The following is a 20,524-nucleotide window of genomic DNA, read 5'->3' as shown; positions in this document are numbered from 1 at the left end:
AACGTAGGAGGGTGGCGAGGTCCAGGCCACGCACGGCCTGCACACGGGCGTGAATTATGCCTCGCGCGAGATGTCAAATTGCTCGCCATATCGTAAAATATACAACTCCTCGCGCTGTGGGAAACATTATGTTCTCTCCCACTCCCGACCACCGATCCCCATCGGTCCGATCCTTTCCCCTTCGTTCACCGATTGGCCCCCTTGCTCCTCCTCGAAGCACATGGTTCCTGAGACTCTGCACCCCTATCGGACAAGAGGGACGAGAAGCTCGATTCGTTGGTCGAACGTGTCCCGAGATTGCGTTTATCGGGGCTTTCCACAAGATCTCTTTTGCTTAACTAGAAATTATTTCCGGGGGTGTGAAGCTGTTGGCGTTCCTTTCTGTCATGTTCGTTCGGCGGCGTTATACTTTTTTAGTCGTGACAGTCGATATTAATAGGTTCACTGCTAGTAACGCACATATTGTCGATTCCATTATTTAATTTATCTAATTTGACGTAAGAAAGCAAACATAGCGAACAGTGGCACAAATATTATTGCTAGAAATAAAGACATTATTGACGAAGGCAGAATGCAATTTCAAAGGTGGATAGATGCAAGTAACGCGTACGTATAAATATAAAAGTGTGGGTATTCAATCTTGGAATTGTAGCATCGAGCCGACCAAAACAGATTCAGATAGAACGCTTTACTATCTGCGTTCGAAACGTCATGAACAATTTGAAAATCATTGAAATTGTACCATGTGTGTGCATTGTCTTTAACGATCGGCAATTTTTCTAAAGAGAAATGAAATTTTAAATGAAAATAAAGATTTAGGGTTGGTTCAGCACGGTTCCACCAAAGAAAGTCAAACGTTCGTACGAATTCTAAAGAAGTCGTAAGTAAGGCCAAGAGGTCAAGGGGTTGAAATTTCACCTCGAAAGAGTGTCGAAAGATATTCGTTAATAGCCGGAGGATAATGCGGCTGCAGCTCTGGAACGCGATCTGATTTAGCAATCTCTCCACCACGCCCTGTGTCTAATCGCCAGAGTGCGGGTCGGCTCTGTTCATTAATAAACCTAAAACTGGCCCACACACGAGACCAGGTCGTGCCACGTCAATTTCGAAAGGTTCCTCGCGTACGAAACAGAGATCGAGGGCGAAGCAACCGATGGAGAGAAAAGAATTAGAGAGGAAAAGGGTAGAGATCAGAAAGTCCGTCGACGATCCACGTCGTCCATAGAAATCGTCGAATCATCGACAGTCAATAAATACCGATCGATCTTACGCCAGCATCTATTAATGACCTAAACGTCGGCTAACCAAATTAACTGTGACTAAAGCGCGTTTAATTCGGCGTTCCACCATTGCCCTAGCATTGTTTCTGATGACAAAGTCCCCATGATTTCAGATGGTTTCAGATGATCCCATTCGTAATCCTCTAATTCCGGTGTTCTCGAATTAACATCCGTGAACGGGCCCATTGTGTCGGCAGAATCCTTGTATCATCCAGGTCTAGTTCGATTTTTCAAACGCATGTAAAGATGTTCCAAACGGATCCTCTGAGTTATTGCTCAACATGATCTCCACTAATCTCGCACGGGCTACACGAAGACTGACATACACTGGCGAGTCAATGTTTCCCTGCTTCTTGAACATGATTTAATCCTTTCCCGAGCGAATCGAATAAAAGCAAAACGGGTACAGAAAGCCGCTGAATTTACATCGTTTCGAGGCAGCGTGTGTCTCGGCTTCAAGGTATTCGATGAGGCATCGCCTCTGGAAACTCGCGACTCTCTCGGTTACCTGGTAACTCGATGGTACGCACACCTTCTCGTTGCTCTCGTTAGGCGCTTCCATGTGCCGTGTTCGTCTCGCGCCTTTATACTCCCTCAAAGTATCCGTCGCGTTTCCCCGCTTAATCCTTGGCCGCGCGTAAATCACCAACTTCCTTCTTGACGGCTGCAAGGGTACTTGTAACGCCGCCTTTGCCCACCGAGGGGAGAATCGAAACTTTTCCGAAGAGATCCGACTTTAAGAGGCTTTCTGTCGCGTATTGCTCGTTTATTTCATCTTCTGAATCGGTAGGACATGGCGATATTTTCTTCTTTGATCGAAATCAAACGAATACATGTCAAATTTATTTTTTTCTATCTTTTTTTCTTTTTTTCTTTTTAAGATAAAAATAAACGATGAAATTTTACAGTTCCGATTTTTACTTTCGAAAGATTCTACACAGCTTAGAATTACGTCGATCATAACGACACAAGGAACAGGCTAAAGCGAGGGCTGTCGAGGGTTAAGAGCGACAGAAGTGGACCTAAGTAGCCGTGTACACGTACAGCGGCACTCGAAACACAATTCGTTCCGGTTCTCAAAACCTGAAATGCTAATCTGCCGGCGTTTTCTTTTCACCGATTACTCCGTCTCGTTCCCACTTAGCTTCACCAAATATTCACATTTCACTCTGTTAGCCTCCTCCTATATTCTACCTAAAAGCGAAAACTTCTCGATCGGCGTGCAAGCTTTCCGGCGGCTCGAATCGAGCACGAAAAGTTCCTTTCGTGAAAAATCTTTACAATAGGCCCTCTAACAAGCGGTCTCACTGTCTCCTTCCGTTTCTCTTCCACTGTTCAGCTTCCTTATTCATCGTTGCCTCTTCTGCCGTTTAGCACCGGTGCACAAAGATGCAACAAAGCGGTCCAAGCTTCACGCAGCCCTCTTTCGTTTCTATTTAAGGGTAGAAAAAGAGGGAAAAGGATATCTCGGGCAAATCTGTTTGCTGTTTTCTACGTGGCCCGTGCAAAAGTTGACGAGACTTTCAGTGGCTGTTGAATGGGGGATAAGGGCGCGCACCTACTTTTGCTTCTCAATGCCGATCGTCGAGGACCCTCGAGCGTGTTCCCGCCACCACCGCTCTGTTTATGTACCTGTGTGTCGAGGGGCACACGCTCCAATATTGCCCGTCCGAGCCGCTTCGGAGACCATTTACCATAGGATCTACGCTCGGATGAGTCCCTGCGATATTGGGATCGCACGTTTTGCATCGAGATACAGGAATAATGTCTCCGAAATTGGAAGATTCTACTGGAAGGTGATGAAAAATAGCTGTAGCTGTTGCACAAACGTTCGAGACTATTGTGTTACATCGGACGTAAATTCGCTCGGATCGGCCTTGTAACGAATAATACAACTCAGGACTGCGATGCGTACATTCGTATAATCTGCATACACGTGTATCTAATTGCTTCGACGTTTTGAGTTCGCATCTACTGTAACCGCAGCCTAAGAAAATTCTCAGAGTCCGTTCGCGAGAGAAGAACAAGAGAATTCACGCTGCTTCTCCCTACCAGCGAGGATATTCAATTATGGTAGATCGGTGCAAAGATACGCGGCGCCGTGACAACTATATACGCGCGGGTCAGTGTCCAAAAAAATGCCACCTTCCACGAATAAATAACTCGCGTTTTGCATACGGGGAGGCCTGTGCTGGCCAGGGCCGTACGGTAGCGATCACAGGGAAGAGTTAGCTCGGAATCCTCTTAACCTGCTCACACGGAACCGTTGTCTTCTAACTCTCACTGGGTCAACATCCAGCCTAACATTCTCCCCTTCCACGAAATTCCGATCGAAGTATCAATTTCCGTGTAATCAAAGCGGACTCTCAGGGGCCCAGGATGAAACCGAAATCCGTGAGGATTTTCTGTTTTCACGAGGATAAACCCGGAGGAACCTCGTATACCGACCCTGCGGTAACTCTAGATGGGCAGCGGCATACCGTAGCCATGGCGCCCCTATCTTTTATGCCGGCAGTTTCTGAAAATCTCTCAGTTTGATCTGACTTCCAAGCCTAGAGGAGAGACGAGAGAGGACCACGAAGAAGAAAACAACGGAGCAACGAAGGAAGAAAAGAGAGAGGAGAAAAGTGGAAAGGGAAGATTAGTTGCCAGCGACAGCAGCAACCGCCAGCAGCAACACGTGTGTTCTGCGGTCCAAGTTTACATAAACACGTATAAACGTCGTGTAAACCGGCGCGAGAGAAAGTCCGTCGAGTGGACGCGCGCGTGTACGTGCGAGTTCGGGGCGAGCGTGTGCGAGTGCAACAGTAGCATCCCGACTCAGATAACGGGCAAGGATATACGACTCTAAACTGCACCTACGTGCAGGACACCGGGCTACCGAATTTTCGAGAAATCAAGATCCCCTTGCGATTTTTTCAGAATGAGACACGCTCGGGTCCTGAGGAACTGGATCTGGCGAGAAACAAACTGCTTCTCCAGGGAAAAATTTCATCTTTGAAGATACTGTGGTTGTTGTGCTAGAAAATAGAAATACGAATATGGATTATTCTCTTGTTATACTTGATTTTATCGGGAAATGATGAAGCTTTATACGTGGATGAATCATTTGATAACGAATTCAAATAAATTTAACATGGAGAAATAACATGTAAGTTTTGTCCTGTTTCTGTTGCAAAAATATGGGATCTGTATCGAGCTCGATGTATCGAACTATGACGATAGAAACAAAATGGGAAGCTTCTCGTGCACGGGAATTCCCGGATGCATCCACGTGAACCTGCCTGGAAAAGGGCGAAGAATCAAGGATACTCTAGAGGTTTGGGGAACGTTTCCGCCACTGCGAATCGGCAAACGAGGAAGAAAACTGGAGGGAAAAGTCGAGGGGCCAGGGAAAAGCACGAGACGAGTTCGGAAAAAAAAGAACCGCAAATCCGTGGGTAAACGTAACTACCGGTTGATGCGCCGATCATTCCACCATGTTGCCTCTGAAAGGGCGAGCGCCATCGACAGATGTTTCACCACGAAGGTAATTCGAGTGTTTGTTCGTCCTCTCTTCCTCTTCTCTTCCAAACGTCTCCCTGTGCACGTCAGTACGAGCCACGTTTTTCGAAACACAGCTTTCGCCATGATACATCGGTGCAGGAATCCTCTATCGGATAGCACCGAAACACCAACTACGGATCTTGAGATAAGATAAAGGAATGGCCGTTGAATGATGTCTTACCGAAGCCAAGTTATCCTTCTGGTCGATCGCTCTCCCGAAGGGATTGGAAAATCGCGACCGAATCTCCAGATTCCTTATCTTAGATAAAGAGATACGTTTGGTGTAAGGACAAGAAAGATAAAGTCATAAATTTGATGTATTTGGCTGTTTGAGAAGACCATGATGAAATTTCAAAGATATTTAATGATAATATGTTCCTTATGGAATTATATAAGATTCCAATAAATATTCTCTCTGTTTCTTTCTGAATGTTTTACTATTATTTATGGGTTATGTTTACGATCACTTTGCAAAGCAATTTTTCGTCTTTTCCAGAAACGAGCAGTTCATAGGATACTAAAATATTCAGCTTCTTAGCATTAAAACAGGTTCATAAAGATAGAGGCTATAATATTTTATTCTGTTATGCTATACTATATGCTACAAGATTGATATATTTATCCTGAAACATTTTTTCACACGTCACTTTGTAATCTCGCGATTTACGCTTGTAATATAATTGCATAGAACAAAGAAGTCTACACTGTGAACGAAATTCATCGAACGCGTCGATAACGTCTTGAAAGGTGCACGAAGCACGTTCGTTAAACGTCCACGAAGATATCGAAATGCCAGTAGAAGGTTACGACACGCGACGCGTTCTACGGACTGACAGTAGAAACGCGAAAGAAGACCAGGGAGAAGTTCAGGCGAACACGCACGAGTGCAACCGTGCACGAGGCCAGGGCATCGTGAAACGTAAATGGGAATCATGATGCAATGAATCGCGCGTACTAGACACTTCCATTTTCGGCCCTGCAATGATTATCCGATCACGATCTCGATTCTAATTCCAACCCGAGAGAGAAACGGCAGCTGAGTGTCCGAAAGTTTCGTGCGGCTTTCATTAAATCGCGACGTTCACGTTTCGATCTTGCTTTTATCCCACCACGGAAAGCTCATCGATCATAACCGCGCGCGATCTCTTCCAGTCTCTTTTGCTTCTCTATATCTGCGCGTCTCGATCTCCAGACTTTCGCCACGAGGACAGAAATCTCGTTGGAAGGCTGGTGGAGAAGTTTCAAGGAACGAAAATGGAGAGAGGAGAAAGAAGGAGAGAAGAAGAGACGAGGGTACGGCGCAATCAATTTACAAAACGCGAGCCTCCATGGATTTTATCTAGATCCAATATCTCATGGGTCCTAATCCGTGGCAAGATCGATCCTCCGAAACCGATCCCATCGACTTTTCGTGGATCTTATCTGGCAGAAATAAGCGATCGAAATACAGGGGGATAATTTCTCGGTTTTCACTAATACCGAACGAATAACAAGAAAATTATCCACACGACAACCTTTTGATAATAGGGGAGGAGCGAGAGAGAGTATGAAGGGCGAGTGTGGTGGAAAGGCCTTGAAAAACGAGCGAGCCGGACTTGGTTTTCTGCTACGCCTTGTAACAATGTGCGCCGACCTAGGACCCGGTGTCCTCTTCCAACATAATGGTCGCGAAAAATCATCCATTATCCTTCGATGGTCAAAGGAAAAAAAGAAGGAAGACAGTTTGAAAGCTGTACAATGGTGTACGCCTATATATCACTCCGGAGATTTTCCGAAAACTGCAGTTCAATGAGCTTTTCCACTAAGAAGCGTTCCAAGAAAAATGGAATTCTAGATTGCCTTTCTACCAGGCTGCTTCTTCAAGGTGTGAACCGTGTCGACGAAAGAACAACGGAATGCTGGAGTCCTCGCCGAGACGGAAGTGTATCTGTTGTAAATCTTCCGGTGCTATATTCTATTCCGACCAGAGATCTATGAGTTTCTTTTAAACAGCAAATCTCACCTTCCAACTGCATTTTTCAATGTTCTTCTTAAATAGTGAAAAAAGTTACTTAATCCGTTAACGAAGAAAGTTAGCACATCCTTCGCTTAATATAGACAAGAATAGATTCGTTTTAGTTTAGTCGATTATTTGAATCATCGATTTTTACGTGTATAATATATCCCTTACAAATGAATTGTCTTTTTATAACAACGAATTTAATCCTGCTTATCCTTCCTTCTTATCGTACTCAGCGAAAGAAAAATTTATACCTTAAGAGATTGATTTTCAATTTCATAATTGTAGCAATATCTGGTTTAAAGACATGCAGATTAAAAAAATTCTTAGAACAACCAAGAGATCGTTAACCCTTAGAGTGCTATGGATGCATATATGCGTCTGGCGAAAGTCATCGGTGTGGACTAAGGACGCATATATGCATCTGGCGAAAGCCATCGCTGTGGACTAAGGACGCATATATGCGTTTGTCAATTTTTCCGAGCACCTACGCAGAAGTAATACTATTACGTTTGTGTGAGATAAATATAAATGCATTTCAATGTTAATGCCGCGTCCGAAGAAACTGACTTTTCTTTTCTTTTTTTTATTTAATACTTTGTATTCACAATTTGTCCAATTTGGACATTTGGTAGAATAGTCGTGCCGGTGCAACACAATTATCAAGAAGAAAATGTGTTGTTTGTGTGAAAAATAAGAGAAGGAACGACAGAAAATGCGACGTCGGATTATGTGTCGATGATTGTTTTGAAATTTTTCATGCACAACTGAATTATTAACTTGTGTTATATTTACTAAATTTACTTTTCTAGTTTATTGTTTTCTAGTTTACTACCCAAATTCTAGTTTATTGTAAATTTCAATGTTTATAATAAATAATTAATACTAAGAAATAACGCTCTTGAATCATTTAATCTCGTGCAAAAGAATTACTATAACTTATTACGATTTGCGCTTTGAATAGTCACTCAACAGAGTTCAGTATAGCGAAAAAGTATTCAGTCCACAGCGATCGTCAGCGCTGGCAGCATGCCGTCCGTACGGATGGCATAGGCTCCGAGTATTCAGCACTCTAAGGTGCATCCCCGAAGAGAGTTTTTACCATCTTCGGCGATCTTGGACCATCGTGTTCCTCCGATTACAAGTTAAGAATCTTCATCTTGAATAACAAGTTCTACAAACACAGTGGCTCGGATGGGATTCAGCTCGTTTCGAGTCAAGCTCCGATTGGCATCGGTATTTTTTCTGATCCAGTCATTTCTACGTCAAGCTGCTCTCTTTGGAGACTATCTGAATTCGGGACGTGGGTGCATCGTGAATCTCGAAATCCGCGTTACATTGGCTCTTGTATACGAATTGAAAACGCACACGCGTGCACATTTCCTTTCTTTTTCGCTCACTCAGCTGTGTTCGATACTGGCCGTAGCCAAAACGATTATAATAACTATTTTATCCGGCGCAGATCTGGGCCATTGTGCCTCCCCATTCTGAAAGTCATAACACGGTGCCTACACTGCCCTTCGGGAACTGCTCTTCGGGTCTCCCTCTTGCCTCAGCCACGATACACTGTGTATAACCCACTGCACCATGAATCTCCACTTTATATATACGCGTCTGCGTGTCCCCTGTGCAAGCTTACTCTTTCGCGTTACTCTTCCCTCTCGTACAATACACTTTCGTGAATGTACCCGTGTTCTTCGTCTCTTTGTACGAATGCCAATATGAGTTACATTATATAGAGTATTTTTCTGCGAACAGATCAAACTCTGATCGTTGTTAGAACCTACAGATACTAACTAGGAAATCCAAGGTCGAAAAGGCTAGAATTGACATATCAATGCGGAAAACTGATTCACGCCTCCCGTCTAAAGGAAAATACATCTGAGAATGGTTGGGTTGACAAGTAAGTGATTGCGGATTTTGTCTTAGCACATTCTTTTATTTTGTCAACATGTTCAAAGTACCTAAACCATAGTTTTCTTGTTGTTTGGACTTCCACCTTTAACTTAGTAAGAAAATTGTATTGGTTAGTTATTTAGTTTTGTTTTTATCCCAATTTAAAAATGGAAGAACAAGACACGTATTTCAGACATATTTTATTGTATTATTTCCGAAAAGGCAAGAACGCATCGCAAACACACAAGAAGTTATGTGTAAAATAATAAATTGATCTCTATATCGAATACCGTATAACTAATTAGAAATTTCACGTCTCTGAATTGAATCATATAACATACTAGAAAAAAAGCAGAAGACTAATAAACTAACGAATAATAAAACTAACGCATCAAGACTAAGCGATTCAAATGAAATTCCCATCCTCTGATATCAACTAGCTAATTACTGAACAACTAAACAAATTACTTGCAATCGGTCTTGTATTGAGATTCAAGGAGCCACCCCTTTCATTGCAATCGTCACGATATTAATGTTTAGCCAGAATTCTCCAAGCTTACTGCAACTGTCTTGTTCGTTTCTCTCTTACGTTTGGATCTCAGTGTCTCGCGAAGAGAGGTAAAAAGGAGAGACACGTAGGCACGGGATCGGGCGTGTATCGAGGCCTCTTCCTATTGGACGAGGCACGCACACGCGTACAGAACCCCGCACACGACCAACGGGGGCAATATTTCACGGCATATTGTTGCCATCTGCACACGCAACCCTGTGCGCGCACGACAGAATGCACGACGTAGGAGAGACGCGAGCTTTTATTTATCTGCTATTTATTTGCCAACGCGCTCGCTACCGAAGCGGTCCCGGCGGGCTCACGACCCTGCCGGGGACAGATTTGAAAAGTTATTAATCGTCCCGTTTTTGGAAGGAGCGCGCCACAGAAACTCAGGGACACATTCTCTTTTTATACGTACGGGCCAGGGATAAACCGAACGTCGTTGGCACCTCGGAACCCTCGTCCCTTTCACTCTGTCTTTCTCGATTGGCCCCCCGAGAAGGGTTTCTCGAGTAGGTGCGAATCTGTGGGTGGAGATCCATTCGCGATGAATCGGGCGGAACGAAGCGACCTACTCTTGTCTCGTAAAGCATCGAAATCGAAAATTGCCAATATCATCGGTCGTGCAAGCGCTTGATGTAAAATTTATAACGGTTTTATGAAGCAAGTCCACAAATTTCTTTAATACTACGAATGAAACAAGTTCAAGTCTTGCAATTATGGAAAAAGTAACTGCGATAGTAGCTACGAAAGAGAGTGAAACGAAATTCATTGTATCTAGTTGAGAATAATTTCAATTTAGATACAACGGAAACAAGTAATGGAGTATAATATAGTTCGTGTAAGTCATTAGTTACTTAATATTAATATTTTTTACAGTGTAGTATCGTTCGATTATAACTTTATTTAGTCAGAACTGATAGTGTAACTTTTTAATTAATTTGAACGCCACTAGATTGGTGTATTTCAATATATACTCTACTTTATAAAAGCAGAAAAAGTGATGCAATTAATTGGGAACAATTCCAGGTAAACAATAACTAACTGATAATAACAAAAAAAAAATGAAAACGCGTTGCAAAAGTCAAAAAGGGAGATCTCCCCGTTCGATCACGCAGCGATGTACTTTACAGAGGGGAAATCTCCATATTCGGTTGACTAAGTGTTAAAACTATCAACAATTGAAATAGAAAACTTGTAAAGATAAAGAGATAGAAAGTTCTGAACAATGTGGTGGTACCAGAGTCAAAAATACTGTCTTTTAAATATAATTGGGTAAAAAAAGTACGTAGTACTAAAGTTATTCTACTTTCTTTTTCCTACAGAAATTTTCAAACAGATAAACAAAATCTCGAACAGTAATCGTACATTTTCTTTAATAAAGTTTCTCGATACAGTTCGCAGCGTATCGAGCGTACACGTATATCGTCCGCAAATTGCAAACAACGTTGAAATCTCACCGATGGTGGCAAGTCGAGGGAGTTTGAGGCATGTGAAACGTCAGATAAGGCGGCGACACAGGGAGAACGCGCGCGCTCGCGCGTACCGCTATCTTTCCAGCTTCATAAATATTTAAGACGCCTTCTTATGACGCCGCTGCCATAAGTACCCGCACTCCACGTCCGAGCGATTTAAATATAATCTGTGTCGCGGCGATACGTCACTGTAACATGGCAATGTTATCGCGCTTTTCACACGTGAGATGAATAACGACGTTCACCGGCACGTACGCGAAAACCCACCATGCTTCTTTGTACCTATTCGCGCCCAACGTCCGGACTTTCCTCACGATACCACGCTGGAAAAATGAATTTCGCGATTTGCCATCGTGCAACCAGTCGGTGAATTATTCAAAAATATGAAATACGAACATACGTTTATTATTCTAATTACGTTTTGACGTTAACTCTCGTATGTTTCTAAGATCCGGACAGATTCCGGAGAAGATTTGAGAATTAACACGTATGATCGCGCTACTCGTTGGTTTTCATCGGTGAAAATTAATTCCAAATAAATATCAATTTTCCTCGCATAATTACAAAGGGAACGCACGTTACGTAACGTTTCATAACGAAGAAAACGAACGCTACACGTCGCAACAAAATCTCTATTATTCTTCTATTAACTCCGACCTTCTCGATTATAGTTTCCAATTAAAAAAGAAAAAAGTTGGAATAATATTTTTAGATAGAAAATATTAAAAAAAAGAATCTTCGTTTCTATAGTTGACGGGCTAAGATGTTGAATCCGTGCGACGTTCCCTTTTCTCTCTGCCTCCCTTAAGCGAAGAAGGGCAAAGTTGGCCACCATTTTCCCCATAAAAAATCCGCCAAGTTTGCGCTTCCTGTTCTCGCGTCTCCGCACTTCTCCGAGAGAGCGCCAGGAGGAAGTCCCGGAAAAAGGGAGTCTACGGCGTGTGGGGCCGCGGGGGGTGGCGGGGGTGTGAGCCGACGGTAAAATATATTCCAGTCAACTTCCGGTGGAAATAAATAAGAGTCACGCCACACGGTCTCGTTGCGCCCCGACGACGGCGGCTATTCGTGTGCAGGGGAGCTTATCTCTCGATATCATTGCGCCTCTCTTCGCCCCCGGGCTAAAAGGAGCCACCAGCGGAGAGAATGTTCCACCGGTGCTCATCAAGATATCCACGAAATCATGATGAAACGGTCCGCGATACGATGTAATCGCGTTCGAGCCGCCTATTGTAGCTTCTACGAGAAGCCCGCGAGCTTTTCCTCTTTGCCCGGAGAAAATATTTTTCCTGTTGCCCGTTTCCGTGTTTCACCAGTCCCTTCCTACTTCGTTCAAGATCCTTCTTTGGCCTCCTGATAATTGTAATTGCGAATAGTTAGGCTGTTCCGGTTAGAAATGTAACTGCGTTTCCTTGGAAACTTTCGACGATCGTGTATCCAGATACCGTTTGCATTTCCTTTTAAATTATAGCAGGACCTGGTTTATCCGAACAGAACGACCGAACAAAGCAGATTGTATGACTTTCGGATGGGATAGACATTCGGTCTACGTATCCCTTGTAGCATTTTTTATTAGTTCGCATAATAGAATTTATCTATAAGAATTTCAACTGTTCGCTTTTTGAACGAGAAAGTAACGAGAAAGTTTAGCTGAAGTTGTATACAATCAGATTTCGATTTTAAGATATAAAGTAAGATGAAGTTTTTTATGCATTTATGGAAAGATAAGATAGTTTTTTACCCAGATTTCGTCTTTTTTCTCGTTTATTATAATTATGTAGATAAAAAATATTTGCACAAATATCCGTATAATCTACTTATAATTTTATAGAAATAAATATTGGTACTTGTATAACTGAAATTACTCTCGGTCGTAATTCAGATAGTAGAGGCTCAATGTCGTATAAACAAGGATCTTTCGTATAAGGAATATTTCCTTCACGTTATATTTAAATTATTTGTACGATGTTGTACACGTTATTGATAGAGAAAGGATGTAGCAATTACATTTCTATTTCGGGCTGTTAGTTTCTTGTGATTCCGAAGCGGTTTTCAATTATCGTAGCCAGGCACGAGTGCACCCAGCACAATTACAAGTCATTAATTCCTGTCTTCTTTTTCCAGGCGAGAAACCGTTCAAGTGTGAATACTCAGGCTGCGAGAGGCGGTTTGCGAACAGCAGCGACCGTAAGAAGCACAGTCACGTCCACACGTCCGACAAGCCGTACAATTGTCGAGTTACCGGCTGCGACAAGTCCTACACACATCCTAGTTCGTTGCGCAAGCATATGAAGGTACGTCGTGAAACATTCGACCTCCGTTCCACTTTACTATCAGTAAACTACGGATGTTTACGCATTTGAATGGTAAAATTGAAGGTGCACACGATGCATATAATATACGAACACATATAAATATCCAAAGTAAATCATCTGCTATAACATTTAGAAAATGAAACAAACTTCTATTTAAGCTTCATTTCTTCAGTCGTATTTATAAAACTATGGAATTTTACCGTGCGTCATTCTCTCGTTTAATTCAACCGAAATTCAGCGAACTGAGTCGAAGTTTCTGCTTTTAAATTGAGATAATTGCAAGGAAGCTCTCTCGAGCTAACTGGCTTTCCCTTTAACCGACGACTTTATAATTAAATATTTGTTAATAATTGTTATTTTATTGTAATATTTGTAATAATTGTTATACTTCGTAGCTTTTGTCGCTATTAATAAAAAAATATTAAAAAATCACTATATAATTCACTGACATGAATAGAAACGGAAAAATTCCAAACGAAGGAATTATTATTTGAAAGATTAGCAATTCGAATTTTCCCAATCAAAATCATTAATACCGACGAAATATTAGATATCTGCTTCGAAGAATCACAATTTTATTCCAAACTACATCCGTTTCCTCACTACTCCTTGCTTCGGAATTAAATTATGAATGCTCAACAGTGTTGATCCTTCATTTCACGCAATTCCGTATTTCCACGGTTCAGCCTCGAATTGTTTCCCTATATCATCTTGCACACGTATACATAGGCGCGTATCAAAGTATATGAAGAATGGCCCTATCGTGTTTGCCATTTCGTTTCACGCTAGGAAACGCTAGTAGACACTTTGGAATGGGCAAAAAACGGTTGTGGGAAGAAAGGCTGCCGGGTATCCAGGCGCGCAAAGGTTCATGCACGAACGGCTACGGAATCTTAATAGGAAATTATCTGTGGCACACAGAAAGATAGTAGACGGAAAGAGAAGCAGAACCGTCCAAAACGGCAACTCCCGAGATACGTGCGCGATAGGTTCGTCGGATAGGAGCGAGCACCTTTCGTTTCTCCACGCTTTTCGCCGGCCGTGATTCGCGGAAGGCAGTCGTCGAGATTTGCTCACTGAATTATGAACGAAGGACTAGAAAGAGACGGCAGAAAGAATCAGAGAGTCGGAAGACTTGATCCTCGTCTCCCTGATCCCGGTTTCTTCGGTTTAGCCAACGCGCACTCCTTTTGCTCGTGATAGTCCCTTGATCTCCGAAGCGATAACTTACTACGATTGAATACGACTATCTACGCTTTCTTCTGTGGTACACGCTCGATATTTCACGTTGTGCATTTTACTAACTCGTGGAAACGTAAATTAGGTCATTCGAAACTAATCAAGTATCATGCAACTGTAAGTCATTACATCTAATATGGGATTGCATGACACGCGTAACTTTTGAAATTTCTGTTTTTGTTATTAATCGAGTTTTGAAAAACAGCAGTAGCGATATTAAGTATATGACAGTATGTCTCGAAAGAGATTTCTTGCCTCAGCAAAATCGACTGAGAGGCTCAATGATCGCCGAAGGATAGATATGTAGTTTTATCCTCAAAAGGATGAGAAATGAGCATATGCAAAAGTTAGGAAAAGAACGCTCAAATTATCACACAGTTTATCACAGACACTACGCAAAATCTTGAAGATACTTGTAACGGCACATGAGCATAAAAATGTTACATCTAGGAAAGACCCATATTATCGTGCCTTTGAATACTAACGATTGTTTTGGTTTTCAAGGTCTAGAGGCAAATAGACTCTGAACACATTGTCATTGCTGTTTCTTGTAATCCTCAGCCAAAGTTACATAAGAAGGTTAAGATTTTGTGGTAACGTCCGTCGATATAAATATACGAACGTGCTTCCTAAGAGACAATATTATTTTCTTTGATCGGCATAGTAGCATTGAACGAGCGACGATTACAACCGGCATATACCATCTCCTATACTGATTTTAATACATAGGACTATTACGAATTCATCCACTCGTTTCTTTATCAAACAAACATGTACGTTTAATCCATCTCATACTTGACCAAGTCGCTCGCAATAGTTAATAACCGAGGAGTTGTAGACGTATTTCTGGAAAGCCGGCATTTTTATAGCTATCATGTATGAAATTGAAAAGGAAAAACCCAAGTAGCTCACAACAAATGACACCAATGCTACGTAATATCAATTTCAATGTGATAAATACCAGGAAAATAGAAACTCAAAGAATCTTCAACAAACACGATCGATGTTCCCCTGGGTTCGTTTCAACTTCAACTCCCAAACCCCGCAGCCCCTACTATCTTTCTCACCCCTCTACCACTTTTCACACATTCATCGGTTCCTACCCCTGGGGAGGGCAACTAGTAGACTGGCTACTAGCTAGAAATTTCCCGCGAGTATCTAAGAATAAGCTCCGCCTCTTGCTTCCAGGTGCACGGCATGACCCTGGGCGAAGGCAAAATAGGAGGGGGCTATGAAAGCGAGGGTGAAGAGAGCACCAGCAGCGGGGGTAGCTTGTCCGTGACCGGACACACCGAGTCTCCTCAGCCGCCTCCGGTCGTCCCGACAACGACTACGGCCAATCCTCCGTCGAGTCATCCTTCGTCCAGAGGCCCAGAGTTGACGGAGTGGTACGTCTGTCAGCCACCAACTGTGGGTCCTCAGCACAGCCCGTTGCCGGGTCCACCGCCGCCCCATCACCTTGGCCCGCACCACTTCAACCCGCTGATGCATCACCAGGCGACTGCCTACTAATTTCTGCCGGGAACGAACCAGATGACCAGTTGCTCTGGCGAGATCAACACAATCTCAACGAGGATACACGTTAGTCCATGTCGGACCGCGCAGAGCAATCCAAATCGAGTTTGATCGCACATTCAATGGAAAGAAAACGGAGTTTTTGAAAACTTTTATTCGAAGAAGAAATGGAGGACCACGAGGAAGTGCTAAATAAGTTACAATAGAACTTTATTCCTTTGAATTTGTTGCTAGATGTAAGTGGAGTTCGAATCAATAGGAGTTTGTCGATCCTTTTTCAGTACCTATGATTTTCGTCGTTTACATAAATGAAATCGATAAATAAGAGTTCAATTAATCGGATTCGAATTATTAATTGTAAATTCCTTTTTCTTCTTTTAATAAATGGGATTCTACTCTATGTATTCGGGAATGATCGTTTTTCGTAATAGTACGGCAAGGTTACTTGTTTCGCACATTTGACAATGGGATTCTAAGATAGGTAACGCTACCTACACTCGTGACCAAAGTTAGGAAAAAAGACACTTTCGAGTGTTGTTAGTATTTATTTACCAGTATGATTGTATCAACAAGAACATAAAGGAAGAGGAGAAGCAAAAGACGATCGTATTAATCGACATTAAACGTGATTACAAACGCGAACGTAACTGTATATGTAATAATTGTCGAGAGTTCGGGTTGCGATGTACCAAACAGAGAGTTACCTCTATCTAGATGGCGAGGTGCGATTGTAAATACGAATTAAATCTTAAATCAAGTGCTATGGCCATTATAGTAAACGCGAGAAATAAACAGAAACATGAAAAAAAGAAATTAAGGGAAAGAGAGAGAGTACGCTGCCATGTGTTCTTGAATACGAAAAATCGTGTCCCGGCAATCACGGCCTTACAAATTAGACGAAGCAATTTCCAATAGCGCCTCGTCTCATAATTCCAGCCACGCTCGTGTTCCGATTTATCAATCGCGAAACGAAAGAACGACTCGCTGAGTTCCGGCTTAATTGTTCCTCGAGCACGACCAATCGTACGCGCTTCTCGCGGGCTTAAGTCTAATTAAAACGTTGATACTGAAGCGAAACGATGTCTTAAAACCGAGCGACGTGCTTGGTTTGCAAGACAGAAAGTTGGAAAAAAAAGAAGAAAAGAGAAGTCACGTCTAAACAGACGTGCTATTGTTGTATATATTATTAATATGATCATTATTATTTAGTTTGCGTCGTCGAGCGGGAAATAAGGACGAAGCCGTTACGAGATTAATAGAAATTCGGGGGCTGATGGTTCCATTTGTAAAAAATTGTACTGCTATAATTTCTATGTGTGATATCCTGTAAATACAGAGAGAGAAACGAGAGACCTACGGCGCGAGACAAGCAAGTTCAAATAATTATTGTAATAATTTTCTTTTTTCCTTTTTCGTTACGTATATGCTTAGGTTGTTGGATGAGAATGCATCTCTTGTTCATCCACCCATACCTTGCATCGTATTATAATATTTGTTTTGCAAAGATCTGAAATATATTGATGATGCGATATATTAGAATATTGTCTGGTTTATTCGTCGGTACTGAATCATCTACACCTGTTCTTTCGAAATTTACGAGACGATCGAAAATAACACGGAACACTTCGCTCTTTATCGAGACTTTAATATCAGAATATCAGTTTTACATTTTTTCTCTTTTGCTTTCGGTTTTTGTCATCGTTCCCGTAGAAAAAAGGAATTCATAAATATACGATTTTAACGTCGTATAATTGATTATTGAAAAGTTGCCCGAACGATGACAATGCTCCACGCGAAGATACCTCCCGGACCCCGACGACGACCTTTTTCGTATCGCGGAGGCGGTGGATACTTTATACTTGTATTGTAACGAAATTTATGAACGATCGAGATAATAAAATGCGACGAGGAATCCGACTGGCGCGCAGTTTCGGGTGAATATCGGCCGACTAAGCATCTCCCTTGATCTCGGCCCTGAGATTACGTCGTATCAATAAATAATAACTTTAACGCGAGGAAATTAACGTTTCTTTTATTGCACGGCCTATACCTGCCTTTACGAGAGAATTTTACTGCTCCAACCATGAAACCGGAACATCAGTTTCTTCTATATCGCGATACGACTAAGCATTTTCTCATTGAATCTAAAAATCTCTAACTTTTAAAATTCTAAATACCATAAATACCAACCCATGCTTTCATCCTTAACATTAATATTCCTCTTTAATCTTCTGATCTTTAGCGTTCTATTCCGTATTCCTTTAAATTTCCTGCACAGTATCTTCAACGCTCCGAAACTAACTTCGCGAAAGCTACCGCATTTCGTCGAAAATCTCGAAACGGCAAAGAAGACGCACACCTAAGGCTCCGAGATTTCTATGTAAGATTATAAAAACAGTTTCCCCGCGGGATTATAAATATCACGGGGAAGAACGGAGCAGGGGGGGAGGTATAGGGATCTTATTAAACTGGCCCCCGATACTCGAACCCGTAAAGGCGCACGGCGTCTGTCCAAGCATTGAACGGGCAGTATAAAAAATCGAGCAAGGAGAGAACGACCAAAGGAGAGGATGTATATGCGTGTATAGCAAGCACGTGTGTTCGTACCAAAAAGGTTCGGATGGCATGGCGCCACAATGTGTCTAGGCACCTACGCGAGACGTGGAAGGGGCCAGGAGGAAAGGTGGAGAGAAGAGATAGGATCGGCAGAGGTGGACGCGCGAGAGAGGCCATTTTATTGCTTGATAAGCAGATGAATTCGTCAGATAATTTCTGGCCCGGATGCAGATGATTTTATTAGCTGAAACGGCGTACCAACACGAAGGAATTCTTTCGGTCGGACGATTGAGATGACACACGGCCCCGGATGAGAGATCCTCACCAGATAGAGCCACGGGTACGTCTCTCCCCGAGTGTCTTTGCATCGCCTCCCGTGATCGATGGATTTTCCCTCGCTTTTTGTGAATGCTCCCCTTTCTACTTCGTCGTTTCTGTGTTCCTTGTTCTTCCTTTTTATTCCATCCATCGTCCGTATGCCTCGTATTTCGTTTCGAATTCGACCGACTGTGGGTTTTTTTCATCACGAAAAAGCCGGGAGAATGAAAAAAAAGGAGAGAGAGAGAAGATAGAGAGGATCGTTACAGCATCCAGGGCGAATCGAGCGGAGAAGAGCTAGATTCGCGAATATTTTTCGCAAGCGTGACTCGACGTCCGGGCTCGGGACCGTCCAATCAGTCAACCGGACCGCAATCAAACTCTCGTCGTTTCACAGAAATCATGGATGGACGAAAACAGCTGGACCCTCGTCAGAGAACACCGAATAAATATCGTTCCGACGAAATAGAAGACAAGCAGAGAAATAGAGACGAGGAACGGGGCAACGAAGAGAGAGAAGGGGATTCCATGGTCCGGTGGCCAGACGCGAAAAAATAATTCCGTCGCCGGGAACGTCCTTTTGTCTTCGCCTCCGCTCTCGTTCCTTCTTTTTTTCCTCCTCTTGTTCCTCCGCGTCGCTCATAAAGCCGAGATTCGTATTAAAGGGCACGACACATAATTAATGCCGGCCGGTCACGAAACATCGCAAGAGAGAGAGACGAACCAAGAAGGAAGGTGATGCGCCACGGTTGTCCTGACTTTATAAAGAAACGCGCGTACGAAGGCGGTACATGCGTCCATACAGTGCGTTGCACGCTTGCACGTAGCTATGTCGCGTGCCACGTAACCCCATCGCCATAATTGTACACGTGCGACATCCAACGCGCGAAACCGCCTTAATTAGGATAATTAGTTACGAGCTGTTGAGCCTCCAGTTTCCGCTACTATCTTATTAGTCTCCTCTTTTTTTCTCCAAGTTTCCTGGTGGTCGACGTAGCAAATAATTTACGACAATCAAGAGAAATTCGCAGGGAAATTCTCTAGAGCAAATATGCACAGCGACACTATCGTCAAGGCTCATCGATAACGCTCAATCTCGGTAGCGATGGATTAACACACGGATTTTCCAACAGAAATTTATGTAGCAAGTGACAAGACAAGTCTGAAGAATTTAGCCACAATTCTCGACGATAAACCGAACAGATTTACATCGCTTGTAATTGACCAAAGAGAGAGATGAAAATTACGAGAAAAAGGATCGCGATCGTTAGCACCGGGTGGACAAGATCGTCGTAGACACTTCCGCAGAGGCGACGTAAAACGATGTAAGAGGATTAAAAGGCTTGGCCGATTGCCTTCCATTACCGGTCCTGTCCCGCTTGTAAATCCTCCGCAAAGCTATTGATAAATCATTGCGTCGCGCGACTCGCCTTAACGATCGAACGAGTGGCTTGAATTACGAAAACGCTAACAAAGCGCCAGGATTTTGCCTCGTTTTAATGAAAACCGGCTTGAAAAGCGTAACAGGGACAAAGATAGAGGGTCTTAACGGGAAATCAGGTTGCGTCTACTAGATACGAAATATAGTGACGAGGTTAAGAGGGATTAACAAACGCCACGAGCGTTGCCCGAGGGAACGATTTCAATCGATTAACGAGAACCTTTACGCTGGTACCGGTGGATCCATTAATTTAGCGGACACGCGGTGTTGCTCGTTGTCGTTTTTTAATATCGATCGATCGACTATTACCGGTTCCGCGGCGACTGTTAATCCTCCGCGAGCCGATTGATAAATCACAGGGAACATTGTAGGTTCGCGCGACTCGACCGCGCCG

General features: G+C 42.9%; 1 protein-coding gene across 1 annotated transcript in view; it reads left to right on the top strand.

The window, feature by feature from the left end:
• LOC122571597 (zinc finger protein ZIC 4-like) overlaps window positions 1-17,332 on the top strand; it is a 37,271-nt gene extending 19,939 nt beyond the window's left edge. Inside the window, exons 2-3 of the mRNA XM_043735555.1 lie at window positions 12,871-13,040; window positions 15,489-17,332. Of these exons, the coding sequence (XP_043591490.1) occupies window positions 12,871-13,040; window positions 15,489-15,812 (494 nt within the window). The 3' untranslated portion in view covers window positions 15,813-17,332. The remainder of the gene's footprint in view (window positions 1-12,870; window positions 13,041-15,488) is intronic.
• The last annotated feature ends 3,192 nt before the right edge of the window (window positions 17,333-20,524 follow it).

This window comes from Bombus pyrosoma, linkage group LG10, assembly GCF_014825855.1.
Source record: "Bombus pyrosoma isolate SC7728 linkage group LG10, ASM1482585v1, whole genome shotgun sequence".
Lineage (NCBI taxonomy): Eukaryota > Metazoa > Arthropoda > Insecta > Hymenoptera > Apidae > Bombus > Bombus pyrosoma.
The sequence above is the reverse complement of the archived record's forward strand: the minus strand, read 5'-3'. Positions and strand labels throughout refer to the sequence as shown.